The sequence below is a fragment of the Amphiura filiformis genome, chromosome 5, assembly GCF_039555335.1.
Source record: "Amphiura filiformis chromosome 5, Afil_fr2py, whole genome shotgun sequence".
Lineage (NCBI taxonomy): Eukaryota > Metazoa > Echinodermata > Ophiuroidea > Amphilepidida > Amphiuridae > Amphiura > Amphiura filiformis.
The window spans coordinates 25,804,898-25,831,485 of NC_092632.1; the positions used below are offsets into that span (position 1 = coordinate 25,804,898).

At 36.5% G+C, this 26,588-nt stretch overlaps 2 protein-coding genes across 2 annotated transcripts; one reads left to right on the forward strand and one right to left on the reverse strand.

The window, feature by feature from the left end:
* The first annotated feature begins 10 nt into the window (after nucleotides 1–10).
* Nucleotides 11–25,924, forward strand: LOC140152868 (golgin subfamily A member 5-like). Its single transcript, XM_072175395.1, has 13 exons — nucleotides 11–99; nucleotides 12,911–13,567; nucleotides 16,087–16,308; nucleotides 17,234–17,453; nucleotides 18,125–18,248; nucleotides 18,804–18,900; nucleotides 19,755–19,861; nucleotides 20,290–20,463; nucleotides 21,180–21,407; nucleotides 21,861–22,010; nucleotides 22,557–22,641; nucleotides 23,047–23,213; nucleotides 24,024–25,924. Exons 2-13 carry the CDS (start codon nucleotides 13,033–13,035, stop codon nucleotides 24,183–24,185), a joined length of 2,271 nt encoding a protein of 756 aa, XP_072031496.1. The 5' UTR covers nucleotides 11–99; nucleotides 12,911–13,032; the 3' UTR covers nucleotides 24,186–25,924.
* Nucleotides 8,001–9,971, reverse strand: LOC140152091 (uncharacterized). The gene has a single exon (XM_072174389.1). It carries the CDS (start codon nucleotides 9,969–9,971, stop codon nucleotides 8,001–8,003), a length of 1,971 nt encoding a protein of 656 aa, XP_072030490.1.
* Nucleotides 25,925–26,588: the final 664 nt, after the last annotated feature.

Here is a 26,588-nt window from a genome sequence, read left to right on the forward strand (position 1 = left end):
AGGCTGAATCCACGTATCCTGTGTTGTTTTGGTAAGAAGTGGTACACCGTCAATGCGGAAAACTGCTCGATTTTTGTAGATCTTTACCCCTGATCGGAGGTCTGTATTGTGTAACTATTTCTTTAGACTTCATGTTATATTACTAACAATTGTTTCCAAGTAGTTCTTTTTATTCACCACGGTGGTCAAGCATTTAAAACTAGTCGAAGGTTCTACTACTCCGGTATACCTGGTCTCATACACTGCAAAATTCCTGGCGGCAGAGTGACTACATCGCACTGGATCTCTGCAGTCACCACCGCCGTCACGCCATAATAACTTACCCTATGGTGGCCGACGGAGTCACTACAGGAGAGTGACTACATCGGAAACAAGGCAGTGGGGTACTATGCAGCAGTGTCATCAGGCAGTGACTATGATGCTGGTTTCATACTACCCTGCCGCTTGCCGCTGAGCGGCGTGGCGCACGCGCATTGCAGACAAACTGACACAATAAAGGCTTGTCATTGCAGACATGCCAACTAGTACGGTTTCACCGTATTTTGTACGGTAAAACGTGAAAAATACGGTAGTACGGTCACCTCCCAAAAAATACGGTATTCCAGAATTTTGACCAAAATAATAAAATGTTGTGTCTTAAAAAGATAAACAGCTGCAAGATTAGACTACCAACTGAATTACTGGCATCATTTGACCACTTTCTTGGTCTGTTAAAGTGGTTGCCAACATCATTTTTCTCTCGACTTTCGATGATGCATGCACATTAAAAATTATTATTTAATAGGCCTACAAGATGCTTTCCGAAATAATTTTCTTCTGACTTGCAGATTTTTCATGCACATTAATATTTTTTATTAACCACCTAATGCTATGTCTTCTGAAGGTATTTAGTTAACTATTTAGCTCTTTTGGTGCAAAAGAATAAGCATACAAAAAGGTTTCCGACCTCCTTTTACTTCCGACTTTCGCACCATGCATGCACATTAAAGAAATATTTAATAGGCCTACAAGATGGTTTCCGAAATAATTTTCTTCCGACTTGCAGATTTTTCATGCACATTAATATTTTTTATTAACCACCTAATGCTATGTCTTCTGAAGGTATTTAGTTAACTATTTAGCTCTTTTGGTGCAAAAGAATAAGCATACAAAAAGGTTTCTGACCTCCTTTTACTTCCGACTTTCGCACCATGCATGCACATTAAAGAAATATTTAATATAGGCGTACAAGATGGTTTCCGAAATAATTTTCTTCCGACTTGCAGATTTTTCATGCACATTAATATTTTTTATTAACCACCTAATGCTATGTCTTCTGAAGGTATTTAGTAAACTATTTAGCTCTATTGGTGCAAAAGAATAAGCCTACAAGAAGGTTTCCGACCTCCTTTTCCAACTTTCGCACGATGCATGCACATTAAAGTAATATTTATAAGCCTACAAGATGGTTTCTGAAATAATTTTCTCCTGACTTGCGGATTTTTCATGCATATCCATATTTTTTATTATCCACCTAATGCTATGTCTTCTGAAGGTATTTAGTAAACTATTTAGCTCTATTGGTGCAAAAGAATAAGCCTACAAGAAGGTTTCCGACCTCCTTTTACTTCCGACTTTCGCACGATGCATGCACATTAAAGAAATATTTTCTCCTGACTTGCGGATTTTTCATGCACATCATTTTTCATGATATTTTTTATTAAGCATCTTCATCTAACTGCTACACATGCTATGTCTTCTGGAGGTAGGCCTATTTAGTTAACTATTTAGGTCTGCAAAAGAATAAGCCTGCAAGATGCTTTCCGACTTTGTTTTCTCCATGGTGCACGTAGTGGCACATTAATATTTTTAATATTTTTTTTAAACCATGCATAGACAACTGCTATACCCAGTACAGTCTTCTAATTGACGTTGGCATTAAACTGTTTAATTTTTTGTTGTTGAAAACATGAACAAACCCCGATGTTGATGTTAGGCCTACTGACTGATACTACAATGATGATGATTCGGATGATGATTCAGATGATGATGATGATGATCAATGATTTTCTGAACTTGAAAGTTTTAACAAAGCATGCTTCTAACAACATTAGAAGTAACAAAACCCAATGTTTCCAAAAATATATCAATTTGTTTGGTCTACATACTTTATCTAATTTCGTGAGGTCAAAGGTCACATACAAGGTCAAAGGTTGACCGAGGTCACCAAATCTTTTAATAATTAATTTTCAACTGTGCATCACATATTCGAAAATCAGCTTGATCAATCATGTAATTAAGGAAATATGACGACTTTAAGATGGCCCTTTCCATGTAAAGTATAGCAAAGTAGCACTTTCAATGAGTGATAACTCGTAAAGGAAGCATCTTTCTGTATTGATTTTTTACTTTGATGGAATGGTTCTTTTGTATCGCTTAATGTGATTGCAAATTCGTAAGGTGGGCCCCTGGACCCCGTCCGTTACGTGCTTGGTCACACAAGTGCTCCCTCGCAATTATGTGTTCTACTTTCGGGGTTTCTGGGGTTGGCAGGTATGCAAAAGGTACATATTTAAAAAATACGGTTTTAGGGTGCAAAATACGGATTTTTGTTCTTCTGAGTACGGAAATCTGGATTTCAAAGTTGGCATGTCTGTCATTGGTTGAAACGCCCTGCCGCTTGCCGCAGCGGCAAGCGGCAGGAAAGTATGCTGGAGGCTTAACTGCTATCCTCCGATGTGTTAACTGCTCGATATCGCATCGGCGACTCATGATGTACACCACTGACTAGATTCCGACAGTGGTCCACATCTTGTAGTCACATCAAAGTGACTTCCGTAGCCAGTGCCCCATGCGTCGCCTGATCGGTGCCTAGTCGGCGAACTTCAAGGTGACCACGCTGCCAAAAGGTCGTTGGCCGAACCTTGTTATGAGTTCGAACACACTGGGGACGCGCGCGTATATCTACAAAATACACGCTGATGATGACAAATACGCGTATCATGCTTGTTTACTGCTTGTATACGCCATGAATGGAACGAGTTGGTTTTATAATTAATTGATTGATGCATGCTGTACACTGGGTCCGTGGCTAGCTGTACTGCCGTCTTTGTGGTTTTTTTTATCGTGCTTTTGCATTCTTTATCATTTATATTTCAACTGTGAGACTTCCGATTCATTTTGTTTCATTTATTTATTGTTCTCTTTTATATATTTTAATTCTTTTCGTGCTGCCTATTTAATAATCTCATCAACTGTGTGTGTTTTGCAGTTCTTGTTCTTGGTTTATTTGTTTGTTTCATTTCAAACGTTTTTATTTTGCTTATTTGTTTGCTTGTTTTCCCACAAAACTTAGCCTATGCTTTGTTTACCAGTGGTTAGATGGCATGTTTTGCAATCAAATTAGGCCTATTTTTCATATTTTGCATGATAGCGTTATATAGGCCTATTGACACTTTTTTTATTTAAAATAAATTGTGTTTTTGCGATACTAATTTTATTTTCAGCGAAGTTCATAAAGTAGGCCTAGGCTATGCCTTAGGCCTAGCATTTTCAATTTATACATTTTGATTTGCCAAAACTTCACTTATTTTGAAGCAAGAATTTTCTGTTTATATATTTAAAATTGATTTATAGGCCTAGCATGCATTTTGTTTTACTTCTTGTCACTTTCCTGAATATAGGCCTACTGCAAATTTGTACCTTTACTGCCTGTAAGTTTATGCAAAACTTTGGCTTGTGCTATTTTCTTTTTCTGTTTTTCAAATTGGTGTTTTTTATTCATGTTGATTTTTTATACGTTATCAAATTATGCCTATAAATCGGGGAATTTTTTTATTTGTATTTTGTTACTATTGTCGTCGACTGGCGACTCGTAGGTAAACTTTTGTTTGGTGTGTATTTTTGTAAACTTGATGCGTGCACTTTTTAAAAAAAAATTTGTTGCTTGAGTTTGATATTCACTTAAATATATTTCACTAAATTTTGTTTTTATTTATTCACATCAATATAGGCCTATTGCAGTGTTTGTTTGAAATTGTGTTTTATTTTTTATCACGTTAAATATTAATGCTTGTTATAAATTATTATTGTTTTACACATTTAATATTTTAATTCATCAATAGGCCTACATACTTCTTATATTTCTACTTTTAACTTCTTTATTTGCAAGTTTTCTCAAGTTGTTTTCTTTCGAAGTGTTTCTTTGTTTCTTCCATTCTTTGCATGTTTATTGGTTTCTTCATGTTTATTTATTTCTTAATTTTTTATTTATTTAGTTTTTCAAATAACCACCAATTAACAAAAATGTATCTTATTCATCATGTTAGTTTATTGAATTATACTTTGTTTACTTATCATGTTTATTTCTTTTACTAACAAATTTATTTTATTCATCTAATATTTCCTTTATTTTTAAAGTCCAGTTTGCAATTTCCCCTCCCTAATCCCCTAAAAAAGCAAGAAATAAAGAATATTATTTGAATAAATCAAGAGAATATAAAAAATATGGCAATAAAAGCAAAACCGGCAACCCAAAACGCCGCTGAGCACCTAGGCTCAGTCGCAGTAGTCACACCGGTGTGACTCTCCTCATGAAGTCAGGCCTGTGCCAAGTCACTCTGTAGAAACCTAGGAGGCTGGCTACCCGGCTATTTCGGACCGGCGATATGGAAAACCGAGGTGTAGTTTCCGATGAAGTGACATTCTGGTGACATCGGCCACACAGATGAGAATCTTGCAGTGTACCCATACCTAGTGTATGGGTACATGGTATTACCAGGCATTCAAACAGGCACGGAGAGAGCTGTCAAAGAGTGTATATTTCAAAACATGATAACTACACCAGTTATAAAAATTCCTGTATACCTACCACTTTCAACTTGCATTAAAAGTCCTTATTCCATGTCTGAAAAATATGATCCCCAATTTGTACTCACTAGGTAACCTATAGGCAAACCTTAGTTAACACATTTACTAGTCAGCGAATTCAGCCATGACCGGGCCCCAACACAATGCATATTTACATAGAAATTTGAATTTTTTCGAGAATAGGTGGGTGAAGGAAACCTACATAAATATGTTTTCTATACTTCACTTGACCCATATGATTTTTATGGTGATAATCAAGTCGCACATGGAATTTTAGAGGATTTTGATAGCAGTTCCATTAAAAAAAGCTGCCATCGCCATGAGACTAAGATCTAGAAACACCCCGAAATGCCGCTTTTGGGGAATTTTGCTAGCTGAATCTTTTTGATGAAAGTCAATCTTTGACAAGATGTAACTTTGCTACGGAAAGTGCTATGAAAAAAAGGTTTTCAGTTTTGGCTTAGTTTACTCAAGGGCTTTAATTTGATATATAAAACGATGCAATTTGATGGCAAATTTGAATTCACCTAGCAAACCTATACTCACTTTGTTCAAGAAAGTTTAAATATCCACAGTCAAATTTCAGCTGTATATGTTCAATGTATATTCCAAAACATAACCCCAAATCATGATTTCCAATTATTACACCTCAATACAGCCCAAGGCAGTGCAAGCAAGAAAAAAGTCACTGTCTGTGTGTCCACAGAGCATTTAATCCATAGCACCCCAATGTGTGCAGAAAGGCATGAAATGGCAACCCTTTCTAAATTGCCAACATGTTAACTCCTCATTGGTTAATGCTTGCATGCTTGAGTGGAGGGTATTTCAAGACATAGCATGCCATGCATGTGCAATGGTGTGTGCAATATTGCATCATTATCTGGAACATGTGTGCATATTATCATCATATTGAGGCATAGTTCTTATTCTCTGCACTAGATGGTATTGAAGAATAGGTCAGCCAGTGCAAGGAATGAGATGGAAAAAAACATCCTATCCTGCATTTGGGAAGAAGCCATCTCCCAATGAGTGTGGTTGGGAGTTGATATGGCAATTGGGAGGCTTGGCCAAGCACATTGTCATAAAGGTCAGAACATGCTATGATAACATCTCTGATCAATTCATGAAAGTTGGACATTTAGGAAGCTGCTGCTGGGAATATTGACATGAAATTGTCATTTTGAAGGAACATACATGTTGAAAATGGATTCTATAAATTCTTCACCATGTGCTGGTCAAGCTTGAGCAAACATGAAATGGTAAGTGAAACATATTTGGGAGAAAATTACAGCTGTACATCGAAGGTGGCATGTTTTGGTAGTCCATTGGGAAAGTGAATTAGTATGATGTTCTGAACATACTACTCCGGATTGCGGGATCGAACCAGTCAATTGTACTGTACATGTACTAATGTAGACAGTGCACAGTTTTAGAACTCCATTCCAAGGCCTCAAACATGTCAAAAAGGCTCAAATGTTCAAAATCTGTAGTTACTACAACTGGTCTTCAGTCTTCAATTCATACTAATCGTAGTTATGATAGCCCGTCATTATCTGGATCTGGATCTGGATTGGTTACTCCGTATAAGCAGGTACCTGCATCTCAACAGAGGTTTTGACCTTTGAATCCTAAGCTTGGTGTGCGGTGCAAAAAATAATCATGGAGAACTAAGTAAAATGGGTCCGGATGGCAGTCTTGAAGGCCTTGAAGTCAGTAATGTCCAGTATGCTGTGAGGGAGGCTGTTCCAGTGAGGTATTGTCCAAGGGAAGAAACTGTTTTCGTAGCTGGTTGCTTTAACTTGAATTTGCATGTAGGTTGAAGGGTGATGACGTCTAGTTGGTCTGGTTGGTTTGGTCAGATGGTCTTGCCAGTCGATGTCAACTAAGTTGTGGGTGATACGGTACGGTACATCATGGAGAGTCTGGTTATCAGTCGGCAGGTCTCTAAACTGGTCCACTCAAGATTGGTCAGCATCTGAGTCACACTTGAATCACGGGAGTAGTCGTTGAAGCAAAGACGAGCTGAAGATCTCTGGATCATGTCAAGGAGATGTTTTTCTTCTTTGGTTGACGGGTGCCAGGCAGCTGTGCCGTAATTTAGCTTCGGCTGAATCAAGGATTGGTACAGGCGAGACTTGACATCAGTTGAACAAGCACGGAAATTCCTTCTGATGACTCCCATGGTTCTTCTGCAATTACTGGTCACTTTTTGGATGTGGTCTTTCCACTTCAGATTGTCAGCAAATTGGAGACCAAGGTATGGATGGGTCTTAGTAGACACCAGTTTGTTTCCACAAAGCGAGTAATCAGAAGTAAGCACAGTCTTCTTAGTCGTGAAGTGCATGGTATAGCACTTGTCAGTATTAAATGTCATTAACCAATCAGAACCCCATTTAGTGAGGGCGTCCAAATCTTGTTGGAGGAGGGTAACATCTCCGGGAGAATTTATTTCACGGTAAACAAAAGCATCGTCAGCAAAAAGTCTTGTCTTTGTGCCGCTACTGACACAATCAGGCAGGTCGTTAATATATACGAGAAAACTCAGCGGGCCGATGACCGTTCCTTGGGGAACACTGGAGTCAACGTCAACTGGAGATGATTTTTCTCCTTCTAGCACAACACACTGTTTCCTCTTGGTCAAAAATGATGAGATCCATTTATGGATTTTCCCTCTGATACCATAGTGATGATATTTGTGGAGAAGTCTTTTATGCGGGACACGATCAAAAGCTTTTGAAAAATCCAAAAGCACTGCATCAACTTGCTTGCTGTTGTTGATTGATTGAGATATGTCATTGGTAGTGAGAACAAGTTGGGTATCACAACCCCTTCTTCTACGAAAGCCATGTTGAGAGTCATGTAAAATGCTGTACCCGTCAAGATGTTTCATGATGTGGCTAGTTAAAACATGCTCCATAATTTTGCAACATATCGATGTCAGCGCTATTGGTCTGTAGTTTGAAGGGCAGCTGCGATTGCCTTTTTTAAAAACAGGGGTAATGTAGGACATGAGCCAGTCGTCTGGTAGATCTCCTGTCTCCAAGCTCTGATTGAAGAAGGACGAAAGAATCGGTGCCAATTCCATGGCGCACAACTTTAAAATCCTGGCAGGGATTTGATCTGGGCCAGAAGCCTTGTTTGGTTTTGTCTCATTAAGAAGCTTGTAGATTCTCCGGGACTATCTGAAGGTCAACTATGTCAGGGAAACTCTGACTTTCCATAGGTGGAATACTACTAGAGTTTTCTTTGGTATACACAGATTTGAAGTAATCATTCAAAATGTTTGCTTTCTTGTAGCTGTTATCGGTCGTTTCGTCACCTGTCTTTAGCGGCGGCACACCAATGTTGTCTTCACGCTTTGACTTTACGATCTTCCAAAAAGCCTTTGTGTTTTCGTTTAAGTTCTCCCCCATGGAGTCGTGAATGTGTGACATCTGGGCGTGCCTCAGTTCTTTTTTATATTTAGTTCTGTATTCTTTAAATTTCTTCTCGTCATCAACAGATTTTGTTTTCCTCTGATGATTGTACAGTCTCCACAGCTTACGATGCATGCGTTTAAGTTTAGTACTAAACCATGGAAGGTTGTGTCTTGTGGTAACACGTTTCTTTGGGATGTGCTTTGTCATCAAATCAGATAAATTTGTCTTCAAACTAGTCCAATTTTCCTGAACTGTGAATGAATCTATGTTTTCAATAAAAGTTTTTCCAAACGAGTTTAAATCCTTCTTGATTGACTGTAGGTCAGCTTTAGTGTACAAGAAAATTTCTCTTGGAGGCTGTTTTTTGTGCACAGGCTTGATGTTACTGATAACTTTCACAATGCTATGGTCACTAACACCAATACCAGGTAAATTTTCAACCTGAGTTATCTGAGTTTCATTGGTTGTCAGAAAGAGGTCGAGGATTTTATCACCTCTCGTGGGTTCAGTAACCATTTGCTGGAAGTGATAGGTAGTGCACATGTCTAAAAACGTTTTACACTGGGTAGCAATTGGGCTGCCTGCTTTGACAGAGTTTGTAGGCCAATCTATATCACGGAGGTTGAAATCCCCTGCAAGCCAGATGGTGCTCGGTTTAACACGGAGATTGTTTATGTATGCAAGCGACTGATCAAGTTGTTCTAACGACTCACGGGAAGTATGAGGATTATAATATGCACAGACGAACAGCGGTTTGCTGTTTGCGATTTCAATTCTCACCCATAAAAGTTCAGCATTTACATCCAACTCATCCAGATGAATGGCGGGTAAATTTCTGACAGCGATCAAAACACCTCCATACCCATCTTCGCGGTCTTTGCGAAAGACTGTGTATTCGCTTGGAAAAAGCTCACAGGAGTTTACAGAGCTGTTTAACCAGGTCTCTGAACCAATTATCACATCTGGTTTTTCAGTTTCTAACAGCACCTGGAATTCAGCTTGTTTATTCTTCAAGCTCTGAAAGTTTAGATTGAGAATTTTAATCTCTTTCACAGGCTTCTTTTTAGGACAGTTTTTGAAAAGTTTTCTACGAGATTTTTGTTGATGTTTGTCATCAAAACAGTTCTTGTTTGCAACTGGGGTAGATGCTTCCTTAGGTGACCCATCGTGGACGCTGTCGCCAACAGATGAGTCATGGCTACTAAATGAATTTCCGGTACTAGAGTTTGTTTTATTTACGTGATCGGTTGGGTCGGAGTCATCAGATAAAACCTCAAATGAGTTTTCCACAGGAATACCCATATAGTTGTTGTCAAAAAATGAGTCTGAAAAGGTCGGTAGACCACAATTTGCACATATCCAGGAAACACTTGAGTTTGCCAATTGATCATAAATGATGGAATTCATTCCCATGCAGTCCACATGGTACCATATATAACAATTGTCACATTGCACACCTCTATCAGGGTGATAACCAACTTCTTTGTTACAAATACCACAATCAGCATCCTCATGAATGGTAGAGTTTGTCTGGGGTGGGCCTGGGTTTGGGTTTATATCGCCACCCAGCACTAATAACAAGGCGTGAATCCAGATTAATCTTCTAGAACCACGAGCGGAAATAACAGTTTTAAAAGTCTTACGATGGAAGAACACAGTAGATGCATATCCATACAGGTTGGCTATCAAATGATTGCCGACCATTCATTATCATTTGATCATGATTGACCTTTTGAGGCTTTTCGGTAAATCCCATAAGCCTTTGCCAACACCTGAGAACTCGTCATTTGACATCACACCGACTTACAATGTGCAGTAAGTAACGATGATCGATAAACAATGTGCAGATCGGCGAGTTCTCTGGTGTATTCGCAAAGGCAAGCCTTATCTTATGCCGGATTTGAGTTTGAATTACTCGAGAACTAGCTTTGAATTTGCACACGATAGTTACGCATTCGATAATAAATAAATAAATAAATAAATAAATTTTGGATTTATAAAGCGCCTTTCTCCAGATCTTAGAGGACTCAAAGCGCTGAGTAGACTGCGTTGCTGCCATTTTTCGGTCGGACAGCGGTGTTAAGGGGGTACTACACCCTGCCCAATTTTGTGCCTATTTTTACATTTTTCTCAAAAATTATAGCGCATTGCCATTGATGACAAGTAAGATATGTAGGCCTATATTAGGCCCTTCGCACTTGATTATTAGTTTCCTGTTAAAGTTTTTGAAAAAGGGACAAGGTGACTTTTAATTATTAATTATCTTTTATTTTCTTTATTTAGTTTGAACTTTTACAAGCAACTATTGACTCGTTTTGACTAGAGCGGGCATTTAATTATTTTATTAACAATATTTGATTTTATAAATAAGTGAAGGTGGGGTTGTACTCTTTGTTCATTCATCATTATTGTTGATATTATTAAAGTCAGAAAATGGCAAGTAGAAGTAGTTGAAAGTTATTTTAAAGGAGAAAATTAGAAATAAAAATAAAATAATTAATTATTTTGAGATTTTCAATTTTAGACGCGGGCGGTAAACAGGAAACTAATAATCAAGTGCAAAAATGAGGGAAAACCAATATTTGATCAATAAATCAATAACTACTTGCCTTGAGTTGCTGAATTTTCAGTGCAGTAGTTGTAGTCCTTGCCCCATATGTATACATATCTTACTTGTCACCAATACGCTATAATTTTTGAGAAAAATGCAAAAATAGGCACAAAATTGGCCAGGGGCGTAGTACCCCCTTAATGTTGAAATTTGGATGAAAGTTTCAATGAATCAACTGTATTTTTTTGACTTGATTTGCCTATATTTTGAACAGTCTAAAAGTTTGCTGAAGTGTAATTTTAGCAACATTTTTGATGTGATCGCTTGTTGTGATCGGCTGTGTTTACTTCTGAACTTCCATTGCTTACACAGTATTAATGCTTCAGTGAATCCGACTAGATTTTGAATGCAATGGTCTCCAGCTTAGAATGTGAAGCTATCGGTGAGCAAATTCTTGGCTAGACTTCTCGAGCAAAGTTTGAATCATTAATTTATGTGTATAATACATCTATAGCCTATAGCCTTATGTATAGTTCTAAAGAAAAATGTTGTGCACATAATTTTAGGCCTTATTTTGGACAATTTTAAAGCTATCGTTTTGAAAGTTACCTGTTATCAAAATGTCTGCAAAAAACTGGTCATCGCTAGCAACAAGCGCATCTTTGGTGCAGAAAAAGGACGTAGGCCCTATTCATATTAGAATAATCATGCCGGAACATGTCGAAAACATGACCTCATTCGTACAATCCACCCAGTGCTGCATGTACTTATACTATGTTTCATTGTGGTATTGTTCCTTGCACCTGTCTTTAAACTTGCTTGCATCATTCATTACCTACAATGTAGTTCACTACGTAAACTCATATGGCTCAAAATTCGAACCGCTTGCCATTAACTGACTTCCAGTTCCAGTCGATTATTTTCGCTGTGTCACGTGTATGGCGCTTGTGGGAACTAGCCAAACTTCAGAATTTAAAAAAAAAAAATCACTGATAGCGATGTGATGTGGGACTTGCATAGGATTGTACATTTGACCTTTCTAGTCAAGTTGATCAAATTTTGTGTGCATAATAATATGATAAAAGAGAGGGATCCAAAACAACAGGTGACGGATCCTATTCTTGACTGTGTAATATTCCTTCAACAATTCCCTGTATGGTACGGTAACAGTCTTACGTTGGACAGAGGACAATGTTTAAGTTCTTTGTACTAGTCGTTACCCAGGCCTGAGACACACCGGCTTGTTTTGTGACTCTTGAATCAAGCAAGCTGAAGTAAACAAAATATTGGACATGCATCTAAATGTACGGTATTGATAGTATTAGGCCAAGTATAGTAAATATAACATGTTTATCGTCCCCCGCTCTCACCGATTTTTGGAGATTTTCAAATGTTTTTGTTATTTTTCTTCTTTGCTCCCTTACTTTGTTTTTAAAATTGTTGTAATGAAAAGAACAAAAGACATACTTGTATAGAAGTTCTTGGTTGTCATTTAAATTAAAACACATTGTAAACATACTCTTCAAGCTAAGGGTACCGTAGGGCTTTGGGGAAATAACAAAAATGTTAGGATTTGTATAATTTATGCTGACAAACACGTAGGGAAATTTGCAATTTTACACAGCAATGAATGATAAACAAATAACATGAAATAATGAGGGTCTCCCTCACCGATTTTTGAAAAAGTCTGGACGATGAACATGTTGGTTTTTTTACTTGTCCTTATATATTATTTTATGTACATGATGTGCCAATTTTGTGGCTAACACTGGCTATGTTAATTTTTATGTTGATTTACATACTACATGTGTTTAATTTAAACTGGCGTGAACGTGGATGCCGATTACCCACCATGCAATGCGAATACATGATCCAGTTTAGGTGTATCACAGTTCCTATTGTGTAGATTGCCCATAAGACCATTGTATGCACAGGATTTGTGCTGGAGGCTGAAACACGCTTCTACTACATGCATTTTAAGTAACCAGTATTTAAAAAAGGTGTAGCTTTGAATTGATGGGATGTGTACTTATTTTGAACACTGACTTCACTTAACAATATTCAATATGTTTATTTGCAATTTTGCGTACAGGTGTAGCAGATTCCTTCATATGGAAGAGCACTTTACATGAGTGCTCTGTACCAATCTCTTCTTCATCTGACATCACAAAGACCGTTAAGTGTGTCTTCTGCACATGACGGTGCTACATAGACATGGCTTGGCTTCTTAGTAAAACCGAAAACTTTCTAAATAACCTTGACCAGTCTGCATCATCAGCATTGACTAATGATTCACCTACACACAAGTCACAAACACACATGAATGGTGGCAGTACGAATCAGTCATATAACACAAGCTACGATGCATCAAATTATTCAAACTCGGGCAATCATTTGCCAACATCGGCTAGTGCAGCTAGTCTGTCTGCTACCGATTTAGCAGCCACTGCTAACATTAGACGCACTCCAAGTGAGAGTACTTTAAATGGAACATCTTTGCCAATAAAGCCGAGGAGTAGTACTCCATCGGGGACAAAAATATTGAACAAACAAGAAGAAGATGAAAAATTGTTTGAATTTCTAAATAGTCCATCAACAGCTGGAACTGAAAAAAGGAAAGAGAAGAAATCCAATAATGGCAAACATTCTCGTCAATCAAGTACTTCTTCCACCGTGTCATCTAGAAGTCTTAAAACAGAAGGGCTAGTTATGAATGTTCCAGATTCAAGTAGTGCACAGAATAACCCAGGTATTATTTAAAGTTATATTCTTAAGTACTGGTACTTTGGGTGGGACTACATGTAATATTACAGTGTCTTGTAAACAGTATATTAGCTCTAGCCATCCCAACCACACCTCATGTCAGAAAGTCATCTGCTCTTAACATAAAATTGATGCCTTGACACATGCTAAATTATATTTATAGCTGTTGTAAAGTTTTAGTCAACTCTGAAATTAGATAAAATTTTAAAATAAAGGACCATGTAATTGGACCTCACTGAAGCTCTACTAAGTTGCAAAAGGACAATTTCATTTGCAAGGTTGACTTGAGAACTAGTAACTTGTTTTTTCTTGTCATTATATTTTGGTGCCATAATTTGAATCTGATCTGATTCTTTCAAATCACATGTAAGCAGAAGTTTTTGATTAGATACAATCATTATGCACAAAAATAGAGAAATACAGAGTGAAATTTCCCTTGTGGATCTAATATTTGAGTATTACTTGACTTGACTTGAACTATCACGTGAGCAACAAAAATCAACATGGGAATAAAGATGGTTTCAAGATACGCTTGAAACAAGACACAGGCTCTGCTTCATGTATAGCATGTTATTCAAAATACATGGAGCACCAACAGCAAAGAAGAAATTGCCAGCCTTTCTCCAAGATCTCAGAGTGGAAAGGAAGGTGCAGTCGTAGTGAGAGTATGAATCATTTGGGAACAATCCAAAAGTTTGATGATGCCCTTTAAACGAATGTCTTTTCAAGTTTGTTAGGCTTATATAAGGCGGAAATTATTCGGCTTTTGTTACTGTGCGCGTCAATAAAGTCCCAACTCACGCTTGCGTAAATTCACATAAGCATTCGCCAGTCACACATTAATTACGCAACGCACAGCTAGCATAAGGTCGCATGTCATAAGTTGGGTACAATTTCCATTACATGTTCAAAAATGACAAAAAATGTGTTTTTGGATATGTTGTATATATTGACAATCTCTAATAATTAACACCATTTTTAACCTTAACACATGCTTAATTTTTGAGATAATGCTTAATTAGTAATTAATTAATACACAGGTGTCTATGTAAATCTCAATTTTCAAATGCATTTTTCTCAAATCGGACCTCAATTACAAAAATGACTGTAAATTTTGTATTTTATGCAAGAATGTCATCAGATTTGGAGGATATGTTCTCAATACATTAATGCTTCAAATGAATTTTTTTAAATAATTGTACGAAAGTTAATTACATTGTGAAGGTCAATGACCTTTTTTACGAGTAATTAGCAAGATGGTTATTCTATTATTGAGGAAATGAATATCAAGAAGAGAAATGTACATTAGCATATTGCTAAAATTACTGAAATTCAACTAGGATTTCATTAAAAATGAAAAAAATGGAACATATAACCCTTTAAGGTGGTACTACACACCTTAATAAATTTGTGACTATTTTTGCATTTTTCTCAAAAAATAATATCACACTGGTAACAAAAGTCATGTACATTAGATGGGTAAAGAATCCAGTTACTACACTGGAATTTCAGTGACTCAAGACAAGCGGTACATTATTTATGATAAGAAAAGAGGTACAGCTAGAACATACCTCATTTCTTAACATATATAATGACCCCTTGTCTTGAATCACTGAAATTTCAGTGAAGTAATTGGATTCCTTGCCCCTATAATATACATATAACTTTTGTTACCAGTGTGTAGTTACTTTTTGAGAAAAATGCAAAATTAGTCACAAAATTTATCAGGGGTGTAGTACCACCTTAAGTAGTCAGTAATTGTTTTAATTGTACAAATTCAACATTCAAAGCTGTCAATACATCATATCCTCCCTAGATTTGAAAAAGTCACCAGTAGTTTTGACATGCTGACATGTGAATTTTCACATAGGCCCTATTGTACACTCCCGCATCCGCCTGCTCCACATCCGCCTGCTCCTCCTCCCCTGGCATTTTTCATTTCAACTGATGTGATTTTTTACTGAATAATGTATAATTATATGCTTCAGTAGACTGAAAGAGTATAATATTAGGCTTAAAATGAGGTATCAACCACTGCTGTAGGATATGGGGTTACGGAAAGCCAATCAAATTTGTATCGCAATTTTCAGAAAAGTGTGATCCCTCCACCCTTTTAGCATACCCAACTTATGACATGCGACCATAAGCATTGCGCCCAACTGCCTGCATGCCATTCTATATCAATACACAGTGTTATAAGTTTTATTTTTTCCACCTTATATAAACCGAACAAACTTTAGTGGGGGGAGGAGGAATCAAAAAATCTTGAGGGACTACATTTGTAAAAAACTAGTTAAAATATTGGTCAAAGCAACATGTCACTTTTACTTTCAGGGAGAGAGTGAGTCAGCTGCCTAACGAAAGAAATAGGACATCATAAAACTTTTGATTTGTCCCTTTTGATTTGTGATCTGTAGAGATAAGACATCATACATGGAGACATATTAGTTGCATGGCAACAGGGACATTGAATGGTACTTATACTTTCTTTTATTTATTTTAAAGGAGAAGATCAGCCTGATGGAGATGAACCAGTTGTTAATTTACTCCCATCTAATGAAAGAAGCGAGAGCCCTGTACAACAACCTGTAGAAAACCATCAACCCACCACAGATCAACATCAATTATCATCACTGGAATTAGAAAATAAATTACTCAAAAATGAAGTGGCTTCACTCAATCAAGAGATGGCTTCTGCACTTAACAGAGCAAAGAAAGCTCAAACTGGTGAGTTAACAATGGCTGTTGATCATCATATTAGTAAGTCGTCACATCTGAGAAATTTCACACATTTCTAGCTGTTCTAATAAAGGTCCCTCACAGTGATGCCAACACCACAATTCAGATGCCTAACTGTTCTACTTGAAGATCACTTGCCGCACTTCAGAATTCAAATTGTGCTACTTTTGCAAGTGTTAGGCTGCAGCAGTAATTATAAATTACAAGAACAATTAGTTTTGTGGCCATTTATTGATCAATCAGTATCAGTAAGTACCGGAAGTGTTATCATCCAAGTGTTTTTCCTGCGATTTATGTTCTAAATTTGGATAAAACTACCCAAAGATCTTCTTTTTTGGAGTTGTTAAAAATTTAACTACTTGAGAGTCATTCAGCGAAATGTGGCAAACCATGCCTTTGGTAAGTTTTGGCAACATTGCATGGTCTGGGGTACCACATTGTAACTGAACAAGCTTCTTTCAAGAATGTGATGTGTTGTGCTGTAAAGTTTTTGGTTCTTAATCACATTTGCAGGTTCTTAATCACAGTTGCATTGTGTAGGGTCAGGACAGTTTTTGGAGAATCTTACAGCATGGTACTGAACAATTGTTTGCCACATTATTTGGCCTGCAGGGCATTATCAAAAAATGGAGGCATTATATTACCATATTTGGCTTTAGAGCCCAGGGCACTTATTAGGTTGAATACAGTAGACATGTTGTATCGGCTTTTTTGATACATCAAAAAACACAGTTTTGATTGTTAATTCTCCTTGTCGAGTAGATTTAATTGATTATAATTTCATTCTAAGAAAATGATATGGTTGTTTACCTGCTGGAAAGCATACATGTAGTGGTACACCAATTCTGAGGTGAAATTGATATATGTGGATTTGGAACAAAGTAAGATTGAATCATTTTGATTTTATTTACAGAATTAAATGAGATTCGACAAGATATGTTACGCCGAGAATCGCAGATGACAGGAAGTGATGCCATTATTCGACAGCTACGAGCACACGAAGAGGATCTCGCTGAAGAACTGAATGCCAAGAACTCCCAATTAGCTGTGTTAAGAGTCAGGCTACAGGAAGCCGACCAGCAAGTTAAAGCCAAAACTCAACAATTAACTCAAATTCAGTCAGAAAATGACAGGTATGTACTACAGTATTTTGCAAAGGCCTTTGGCATTGACCGACCACTTATCATGATCATTGCATTAAAAGAAATGAGGTACCGATGTGATGATGACATGGTTCAATTAGCCAAGAATTTTGTCCAATAGCGTGTTTCAAAAGATGGATCATTAGTTTCTGATTGGACACCTAAAAAAGGACAAGTCGCTTTTCATTACTCATTATTAGATCAAATTTAATATTGCACATGTCCAAGATGTTATTGCTTAAATGTATGCTTTGATATCTGAAAGCAATAAGAAACCATGTAGGGTTATCTAATGCAAGTCGTTTATTAGAGTTAACAGAATTTTGTAAAAAACACCAAATTCCTTTCAAAACGAATCATGAATATATACTATGTTATAAACTTGAAACTATGTTAAATTCATCAGAAGAATAAGAGGGATTTTTTTTTGTTTAGTTTGATAAAATCTGTTTAAAGAAAAAAGTGCATAGTGTTTTTCATAATAATAAGTATTTTAGCAAAAATAAATTTGATGCGGGCAGGCTATCGGAAACTAATGATACACTTGCTCATATTATGAATAAAAAAGTGAAAATATCTTTCTGTAGCAAAGTTGCATAATATGGCAAGACAGGACATATTGTCAAGTTGTTTAAAATTCTTTTGTACTTTTTGTTTTTCAGAATTTTAAAAGACCACAGTGACTCCAGTGGGATTCAAAGCCAGGCATTAGACTCTATCCGAGAAAAATTAACAGAATCAGATCATATATTGCAGAGAGAGAAGGAGGCCTTCAAAGCAACCCAGGTAGACTGTGTGTCTCTTTTGTCTCTAGATTGATATCAAATAATGTTGAACTTGGTATTTATAGAAGCAATTAATTAATTTGTAATTGAGTAATTAAAAAGTTTAAATAAAAGTAAAGAAATAGAAACACTAAACCCTTCTCCTGCAAATTGATTGATACTATTATATTGCACTCACACGGCGAAATGATATTAATATGCTTTAATTAAAAGGGGTTGGTGTTGTGGCTGGTACTGCACTGGCCTCTCATTTGGACCTAGGTTTGGTTCCTAGGCGATTCATACCATTGATGAAAAATCAAATGAAAGTTATAAAATCCCAAATCATGTTGAGCATGGAAAGAGGAGCTCAGTGTGATTTACTCTTCAATGCATACCGGTACTGCAGAATATGTTAAAAAGCAACATGAAGCCTGTTCTCATAAAGTGAGTGAAAAATCACCAGGGAAGAAAAGGAGATAATGGTTACTCAAAAATTTGAATTTGAGACTTACCTCTCATTTTGTAGGAACAGGTCTCATATCCACAATAAAATAATTATTTTTCATTTTCATAGGTTGAGTTTATGGAACGTCAGAGCAAGATGGAACAGGATCAGCAGAGGCTAGCTGAAGCTCTTACAACGGCACAGAAGAAAGTCAATGATGAGAAACGTATCCTTACATGTATAAACATTAATCTTACGATAAAAGTCAAAAGGAAAGATGCATTTTATACTTAGCATTGGTGCCTTACGGCCTAAAAATGTTGTTTCAGTGAAAAGGCCAGAAAAGCTGACCAACCATTCAAAATATATATTGCTTACTCAAATGTGTTCCGTTTTGGGTGAAACATCTCAGAGAGGCCGATAATAAAGCAACCAAGGATTATTATTTTAAAGCAAAGAACAACTATATTTATATTGATCTAATTTATAGCTTAGGATCACAATTATAATAGTGGAAAAACCGTAAATGTATACATAGAGAAGAGTTACATATAAGTGGTATTACACAAATAATTATAATAACATCAAAATTGAATGCAAGATTAACAAAGTATCAAGGAGAATATACTGAAAATTGGTTTACTCATCCTGAATATGTGGCTTCAGCACATAAATCAATGAAATAGACAATGGTTGCAGGTGTGTGTAATGATGTGGACAATATTGGTATACTTGTTTAGTTTGTGAGTTCCTTTTCAATAGCAAAATTGAGACACAAAATATAAATATTTAGCTTCCAAGGCTGTATGGCATGCATTTGGCACTGAACTTGCCAGAAATGACACAAAACCTTCCAGGAAGAAAAAGGAGAAAGAGGTTTCAGCACAATTTGACCATTTATTGAGATTTTTGGCCTAAGCCTTGCACCAAAAATCCCAATAAATGGTCAAATCGGCTGCAGAGCCAGGATCTGTGAATTGGCCAACAACAAAATCCTTTTAGCGGGAGCACTGCTTCCAAGTGAACACATTTTGTTTGTATTAATTGCAAGTTTCCTTAACATGATTTGCACTAATTCAGACCATGCAAGCAACCTTAATACCCAGCTACATGCAGCCAAAAGTCAAGTGGAAGCAGCCAAACAAGAACTTGGGGACTACAAACAAAAGGCAACAAGAATATTACAGGTGAGCCATGCCATGTAGATGGTCACATATGTGCTTGTTTCAAAATTGCAATCTTTTGTTAACTAGTTGATGTCTAGTTTTTGTCTTGTGAGTAAAATGTCACCTAAGAGCACTCGTTATTTTACAAAACTTGAAGGATTGTGCATTTAGTAAAAATAATATAAATCATAGGGTCAGTTGAAGTACTAATGAGCCAGTTGTTAATTGCAGCAACAGATTAAATCTGGGCCAATAGGCAAGTTTAGTCAAATGTTACATGTGAACCATTGGAGGGACACCTTTGAATTGATCCTAGACATTCATGGCTTTTACGATATGTATTCATGATTTTGACAGTTTTACACTTCTCCAACCGTGAACCCATTGAAACCCTAAATCTGTATTATTAAAGCAACTGTTTGTTTTTTCCTATTATTCTTTATTAACAGTCTAAAGATAAACTAATCAACAGTTTAAAAGAAGGTTCTGCTGGGACAAATGAGGCAGGAGCTACATCTCTCATTAATATGGAAGTGGAAGAACTGAAGAATGAAAAGGATATGTTGAGAGATGAGTTACAGCAGGCAAATGGTAAAATAGAACAGCTCAGAACAGAGCTACAGGTATGACCAGGTTATTTTCTCTTATTTAAATATATAGTTATTGGTGTCATATATAGCAGGGATATTTTAGAATGTTTCTCTTTCACACTTTTTGTAGTTAAATTCAGAACCACTAGTTTAAAAATCTGCAAAAATGTTTTGGAATCATGTGATTTTAATACACTGCTCTTATAACCAATGATGAAACAATTGTAAATCGTTAAGAATTGTTAAAACTCAGAACTAATTAATACTGTTAAAAATCCTGTAATGCAATCATTTTTTAAATAAATGGTAAAATTGGGACATACCAGGTATTTCCCCACTCATTCACCCATTCACATCAAAACATCCCAGTACATTTTTAGTCACTCTATTTTAGTATTGGCTTGTACCTTTCAGAATTGTGGTACAACTGAGGTTTTCCACATTCTGTGCTAGTTATTTGTTGACCTTCTAACTTCAAAAAGGCATTTATGTTGGAAAATTGAATCCTCATGATTAGAAAAACAAGTTAACAAGTCCCCCCCCCCTACATTTGAAGTATTTGTGTTGACATATTACTTTTAGGAGCTTAAATGTGACAATTCTTTAGTAATACCTAAGCCAGGATATGAGCTTAATGGTGAATGTTTAACTTTATAAGTTATTATTGCAATTCAAAGACTTAAGCATGGATTATAAATTTCGGTTTAGTGCACCTCATAATCTAATGACCATGCATTCCACTTGTACAGGATCTGGAAGCTCTGCAGCAATCCGAATCAGACACGGCCCAAGATCAGATCCGAGACTTGGAAGATTCCGTGAAACAAATGCAACAACAGCTGCGAGATACTGAAATTGATCTGACCAGGAGGTCAGAGGAACTCAAGTATGCAGAGGAAGAATCTCATCGGCAGAAGTTATCCCTGCAGAGCAGAGTACAAGAGAGGGAGGAAGAATTACAGAAGGTCCAAAATCAGGTAGGGATGAAGAAACTTGGGAGGTTTTGTTACAAACTCACTCATAAATTTTACATGTACAATGTCATTGTGTTGGGTCAGTTGTCAAAATTCCAAAGAGCCCAAATCTGGTTAATTAAAGTCTTGTCCAAATTATTCCTCTTATCACAAGGACTCCTGAAAATCCAGAGTTTGATCTATGCCATATCCGTCTGCAAATTTCTTGTGAAAAAGTCAAATTAAAGAGCTTACATGGACTCATCCAAAAACACAATCTTGCAAAATGGTGTGCATGTACACAAGAACCTTCAGGCAAGAGGAGATCTCCCAATTTTTTTAACTAACAGAAATATGACAAGGAATATCGTACATGTCGTAGACCATCAAGAGGACATTCAAATTCAATAAATAATGATACTAAATTCATCAACAGTTTCTTCATTTCAATAAATATGATATTGTGTTCTCTTTCAGTTGATTGCCAGGACAGCTAATAGCACATCCCAAAGTGAGTTAGAAGGCAGACTACATGCTCTAACTGAAAGCCTTATACAAAAGCAAACCATGCTGGAGACATTAAGTACCGAGAAAACTTCACTCTCACTACAACTAGAAAGACTTGAGGTAATGTTGGTGTATAAGAATTGGGTTTAAATTTGAAGTTAATGTCAGTAAATGTGAAAACCAATCATGAGCATCTATGTCTTTTGTAAGTTTATAAAATTTGTAAATCTTTTAGTTTGTCCTATTTAGAGGGGTTTTTTTGTTTGTTTTTTTTGGTTTATTGACTTTTGATGTGTGCTTGCTTAGGAAAAATGCTTTTGTATATCATAAAATCTTGTTGTTCTTGAATTAAGTCAAAGTGTACAAAATTCAAAGTTTTACATACATATCCCAAAAGCAGCAAGACCTACTGTAACATTACTACATCAACGCCATCATCATTGTTATGATTATTACTATTTATGCTACTTTTGTGACAATAGAGAGAGGGACACGCAGCTTGGAAAAATGGTTTTAACTACTGCTAAAATATTACCTTTTAATGTAAAATATCACTTAATCATTGAAAATCTGAGCAAAGCAAGTACAGGTTCATATCATAAATTGAGGTAATTGGTACAAATTGTTCTTATAAGTAAAATTTGTTGGCATTCTTATTGATTGCAGAAGCAGTATAGAGAAGTGCATGCTATGGCAACAACAACAAGTAATAGTCATGTTGTACATATGGGACATACAGAGGATGAGGAAGGTCAGTACTTAACTAGTGTTTTGACCAACAAAATGTCATTCACAACTTAAAAGTTGTTGTGACTGACATTTCGTTGGTCACATTACATTACTGGTTTTAGATTTAGCTTCAAATTTACTTACAACTTTGATCAGAACAAGCCTTGTCAACAATTTATAGCCCTGGATGTGATAGCTACAGTGATTTATCATATAAAATGAAACTAGTATAAGATACACAAAATCAAAGTTATTGCATGTTTTGGACAGTTCTTACATTTAAATCTAGAAATTTAATATCAAGTTATAAAAAATGTCAGTCAGTCAATCAGTCAGAGGCATCTTGAATTATGCATCTGTTAGGTAGGTTGTGTCTTCTCAGATTGTCTTAATAAGTCTTCTTTTCCAATAATTATTGTCTTTGCAGGAGTAAGGCAGCGCACAATGCCATTATTTATGCGAGAGAAAGCCAGTGATGGTGGTGTAGCTAAGAATGTGAAGAGAGCAGCTAATACAATTGACAGATTCAGTATCAGATTGGGTGTCTTCCTTAGGCGATATCCTATTGCAAGATTATTTGTTATTGGTTATATGGTAAGTAAAAGACAGATTCAGTATCAGATTGGGAGTCTTCCTGAGGCGATATCCTATTGCAAGATTATTTGTTATTGGTTATATGGTAAGTAAAAGACAGATTCAGTATCAGATTGGGTGTCTTCCTTAGGCGATATCCTATTGCAAGATTATTTGTCATTGGTTATATGGTAAGTACAAGACAGAGAATTGTGCAGGACTTTTGCCAGTTCTTTTTTCTTCGTCTTCTTCATCAGCAAAACCAATAAATATCAATTATTTTCTAGCCATTCAATATTTTCAACTTGCATCTCTAAAACAATGAATATTGCCTGCCAACAATTCGGCTCATTTCAAATGCGAGTGCTGGGAACCAGATCATGGGATGTCACACCTGTCAGTGAAGTGGTCACGATTGTGTGTGTTTTTGATGTTGTGAAATGGAAGCAATCCAGCTACAAATTAGTTTTAAGAAACATAAATACACATGTATAAAATTAATGGAACTGGTTATGGTTGGACAAGAAAGGTGACAATGTGAATTAGTTTCCGAGAAATTAAAAAAGCTTAGCTGACCAAACCAGACTTTTGTTTTGTTTTGTACTTGGTGTGTGCAGCACAACAACAAGGCACTATTTATAAAACCACACACAAAAAACCCCACAGAAATGTCATTCTTTTTAACAGACTAAATGACTTCTCTGAAAAGGGTCAAATGTCATGAAGAGCATGAAATTGATCTGCCAAAGATATCACCTTCAATTTTGACATCTCTAAAACCATGGCAATTCTAGTAATAACAATTAAAAACTTGTGTGCTTTATTTCACAGATATTACTACATTTATGGGTTATGGTTGTTCTGCTGACATACTCACCAGAAATGCATGGTACAGACTTCCATCCGCAGCATCCTGTGGCACCAGGTCATCAGCAACAACCCGTGGCACCAGCAAATCCACCACAACAGCCTGTCCATCTAAAAGAAGCTTAGATTGGCATAGTAGTGCACTCAGGTTAAGTCTGCACCACAGATTCTAAAACACATAGATGTTACCGACACTTTATTATCACCTATGTGAGTGAATTGTAAGTCATGATGACATTTGAGAATGAGTGCCTCAAGATAGACAGTATTAAGACAAATGGAGTGAATGGTACATTGAAGTAGCCAGAGCACTTGATTCAGACCCTGCCATGTTTTCATGTTATTCACAAAGGGGGAAATTGTGTTATCTTCAGGATGTTTTGCCATGCAACCAACAAACATGGATTGTAATATGAGTGTAATGGTCTATTCCAGTTGAAATCCATACACCCCCTATGGAAAACATGACCTTAATCCCCCACACATGGTGTGTCGATTTCAAACAGATTCGCCCATTCAGGATGGAGGTCAAGTCTTCCATATGGGGTGTATGGATTTCAACTGGTATAGCCCATTGCCTGTGCATGCCATAACTTTGTAGCAATTAACTGGTACGATACGAAGTAACTATCAATATTGGCCTATGCTAAAGAATCCATGAGTCCTCTTTTGGGCCCTAGAAGTTTCAATGCAATATGAATGACTTCCCTGTTTAATTTCTTTGGGCGTACATGTATATTAAGGTCCATTAAAAATTCCCAAGATAGGAGTTTCAAATTAACTATATCCAGTCGTAAGGATAGTACCTTAGGTTACAAGTCCAGGCATTGACTCTAATTTGAATTTGTACTAATACATGACTTAATCAACTACCCAATATGTAGAATTTAGGTAAACCTATTATCTATATACTGTAATCAATTCTAGTGCTAAGAGTGTCTATATACATGAAAGCTATTGGCATTGACCAAGGATAGTCCAAGAGGACATGGTTCCAGGATAGTTGATGCAGGAAATAAATGCATGTCATATACGGCAGTTGTTCATGCAGATTTGATTTTGCAGTAACATAATGAATGCGAAAGTCATGCAATTTGCCAAGTGGTTTCCTAATATATCAATCCATTTGGGTTGTGTGCAAGCTAAGTGACAGGTGAAATAAATAGGGCTTATATTATAAGGTTCTTGGTGTCTATGTGTACTGTATTGCCTGTAATAAATGCCCCTGGGCATGTAGATTTTCAAAAGGGGTCATTTATTTGAAGCAAATGTTCAGTGAAAAAGCATAACAATTTGGCTGAAAATCGCAAAATCACTCGCATCTGTTTTGTTTTCTGGCTCAAATCCAGTATGGCAGCGTCCATGTAACGGCATATTGTCGTGAAAAATACTATGAAATTACATTCAGGAAAATTTCATTTTCATTGAAAAATCGCAGGGTATGTTTATTAGAGGAGGAGCATTTATTCCAGACAATACAATATTTTGCAAAACTGTTACCCATTCAATAAACGTTGATCACCTCATAATAGGTGAGGCTCATAACACTAGTTTGATATTGAATGGTGTACACACTTGGGTGCAGCACTTGTGCTAAGTTAATGTGTGTGACCTGCAAATGCTCAAGTTGGGACTTGACTTGCATCAGCCAACAAAGACCAAATCATTTTTGCCTTTTTAGTGTTGGACAAAGTGTAGCACTGTAATATTGCAAGATAATTGATTGGTGATTAGTTGGTAGAAAGCAATCAATGATCATTTCTCAACAGTGTGATGGTTTATAACAGTTTTGATTATTCTAGTTTTAATATTTGATATGCTAATCAAAAGGATAAAAAATACTTTTTCATATGATAAGAGACCCACATATGTGTACATCCATATCAAAATGATGCACTTATTAGTCGGTTGCTACATGTGCCTCATTTCACATAATAGTTAGGAATAAATACCAGACTCATCTCAAGTGGAGGGCACTTCAAATCATTCCCAAGTGACATGGTTATGGAATGTTCTCTGTATTAATAAGCCATGTGACTTGGGGATGATATTAAGTGACCCCCCACTTGAAATGAGTCTGGTATTTATTCCCAGTTATTATGTGAAATGAGACACATGTAGCAGCCGACAAGTGCATCCTTTTGATATGGATGTACACATATGTAGTGCAGATGAGTATGCAGTGCATGATGAGGACTTGGTGCAACTAATCTCCACACATCGTCATCATCCCTATATCTTCGTGTTAAAAATTGCTGTGATAGTACAGCGAATCCTCTCGTTTTTTAACAGCTACGCATCGCGATTTTGTTCGAGATAGGCCGAGCGACTCGGGCTAAGCATACCATGAATATCATATGAGATACCACAGCGTTTCTATATTCTATACATTATAACGATTTGTGCATGCTCTAGTACCCCATATGATGTTTCTATTACAAGAAAAAAATTTGTTTTCAGGTAAAACCAGTGTATTTTGTTTCCAGTACACTCACTCGAAAAGCAGTACACTAATTAGCAGGGCCTTGC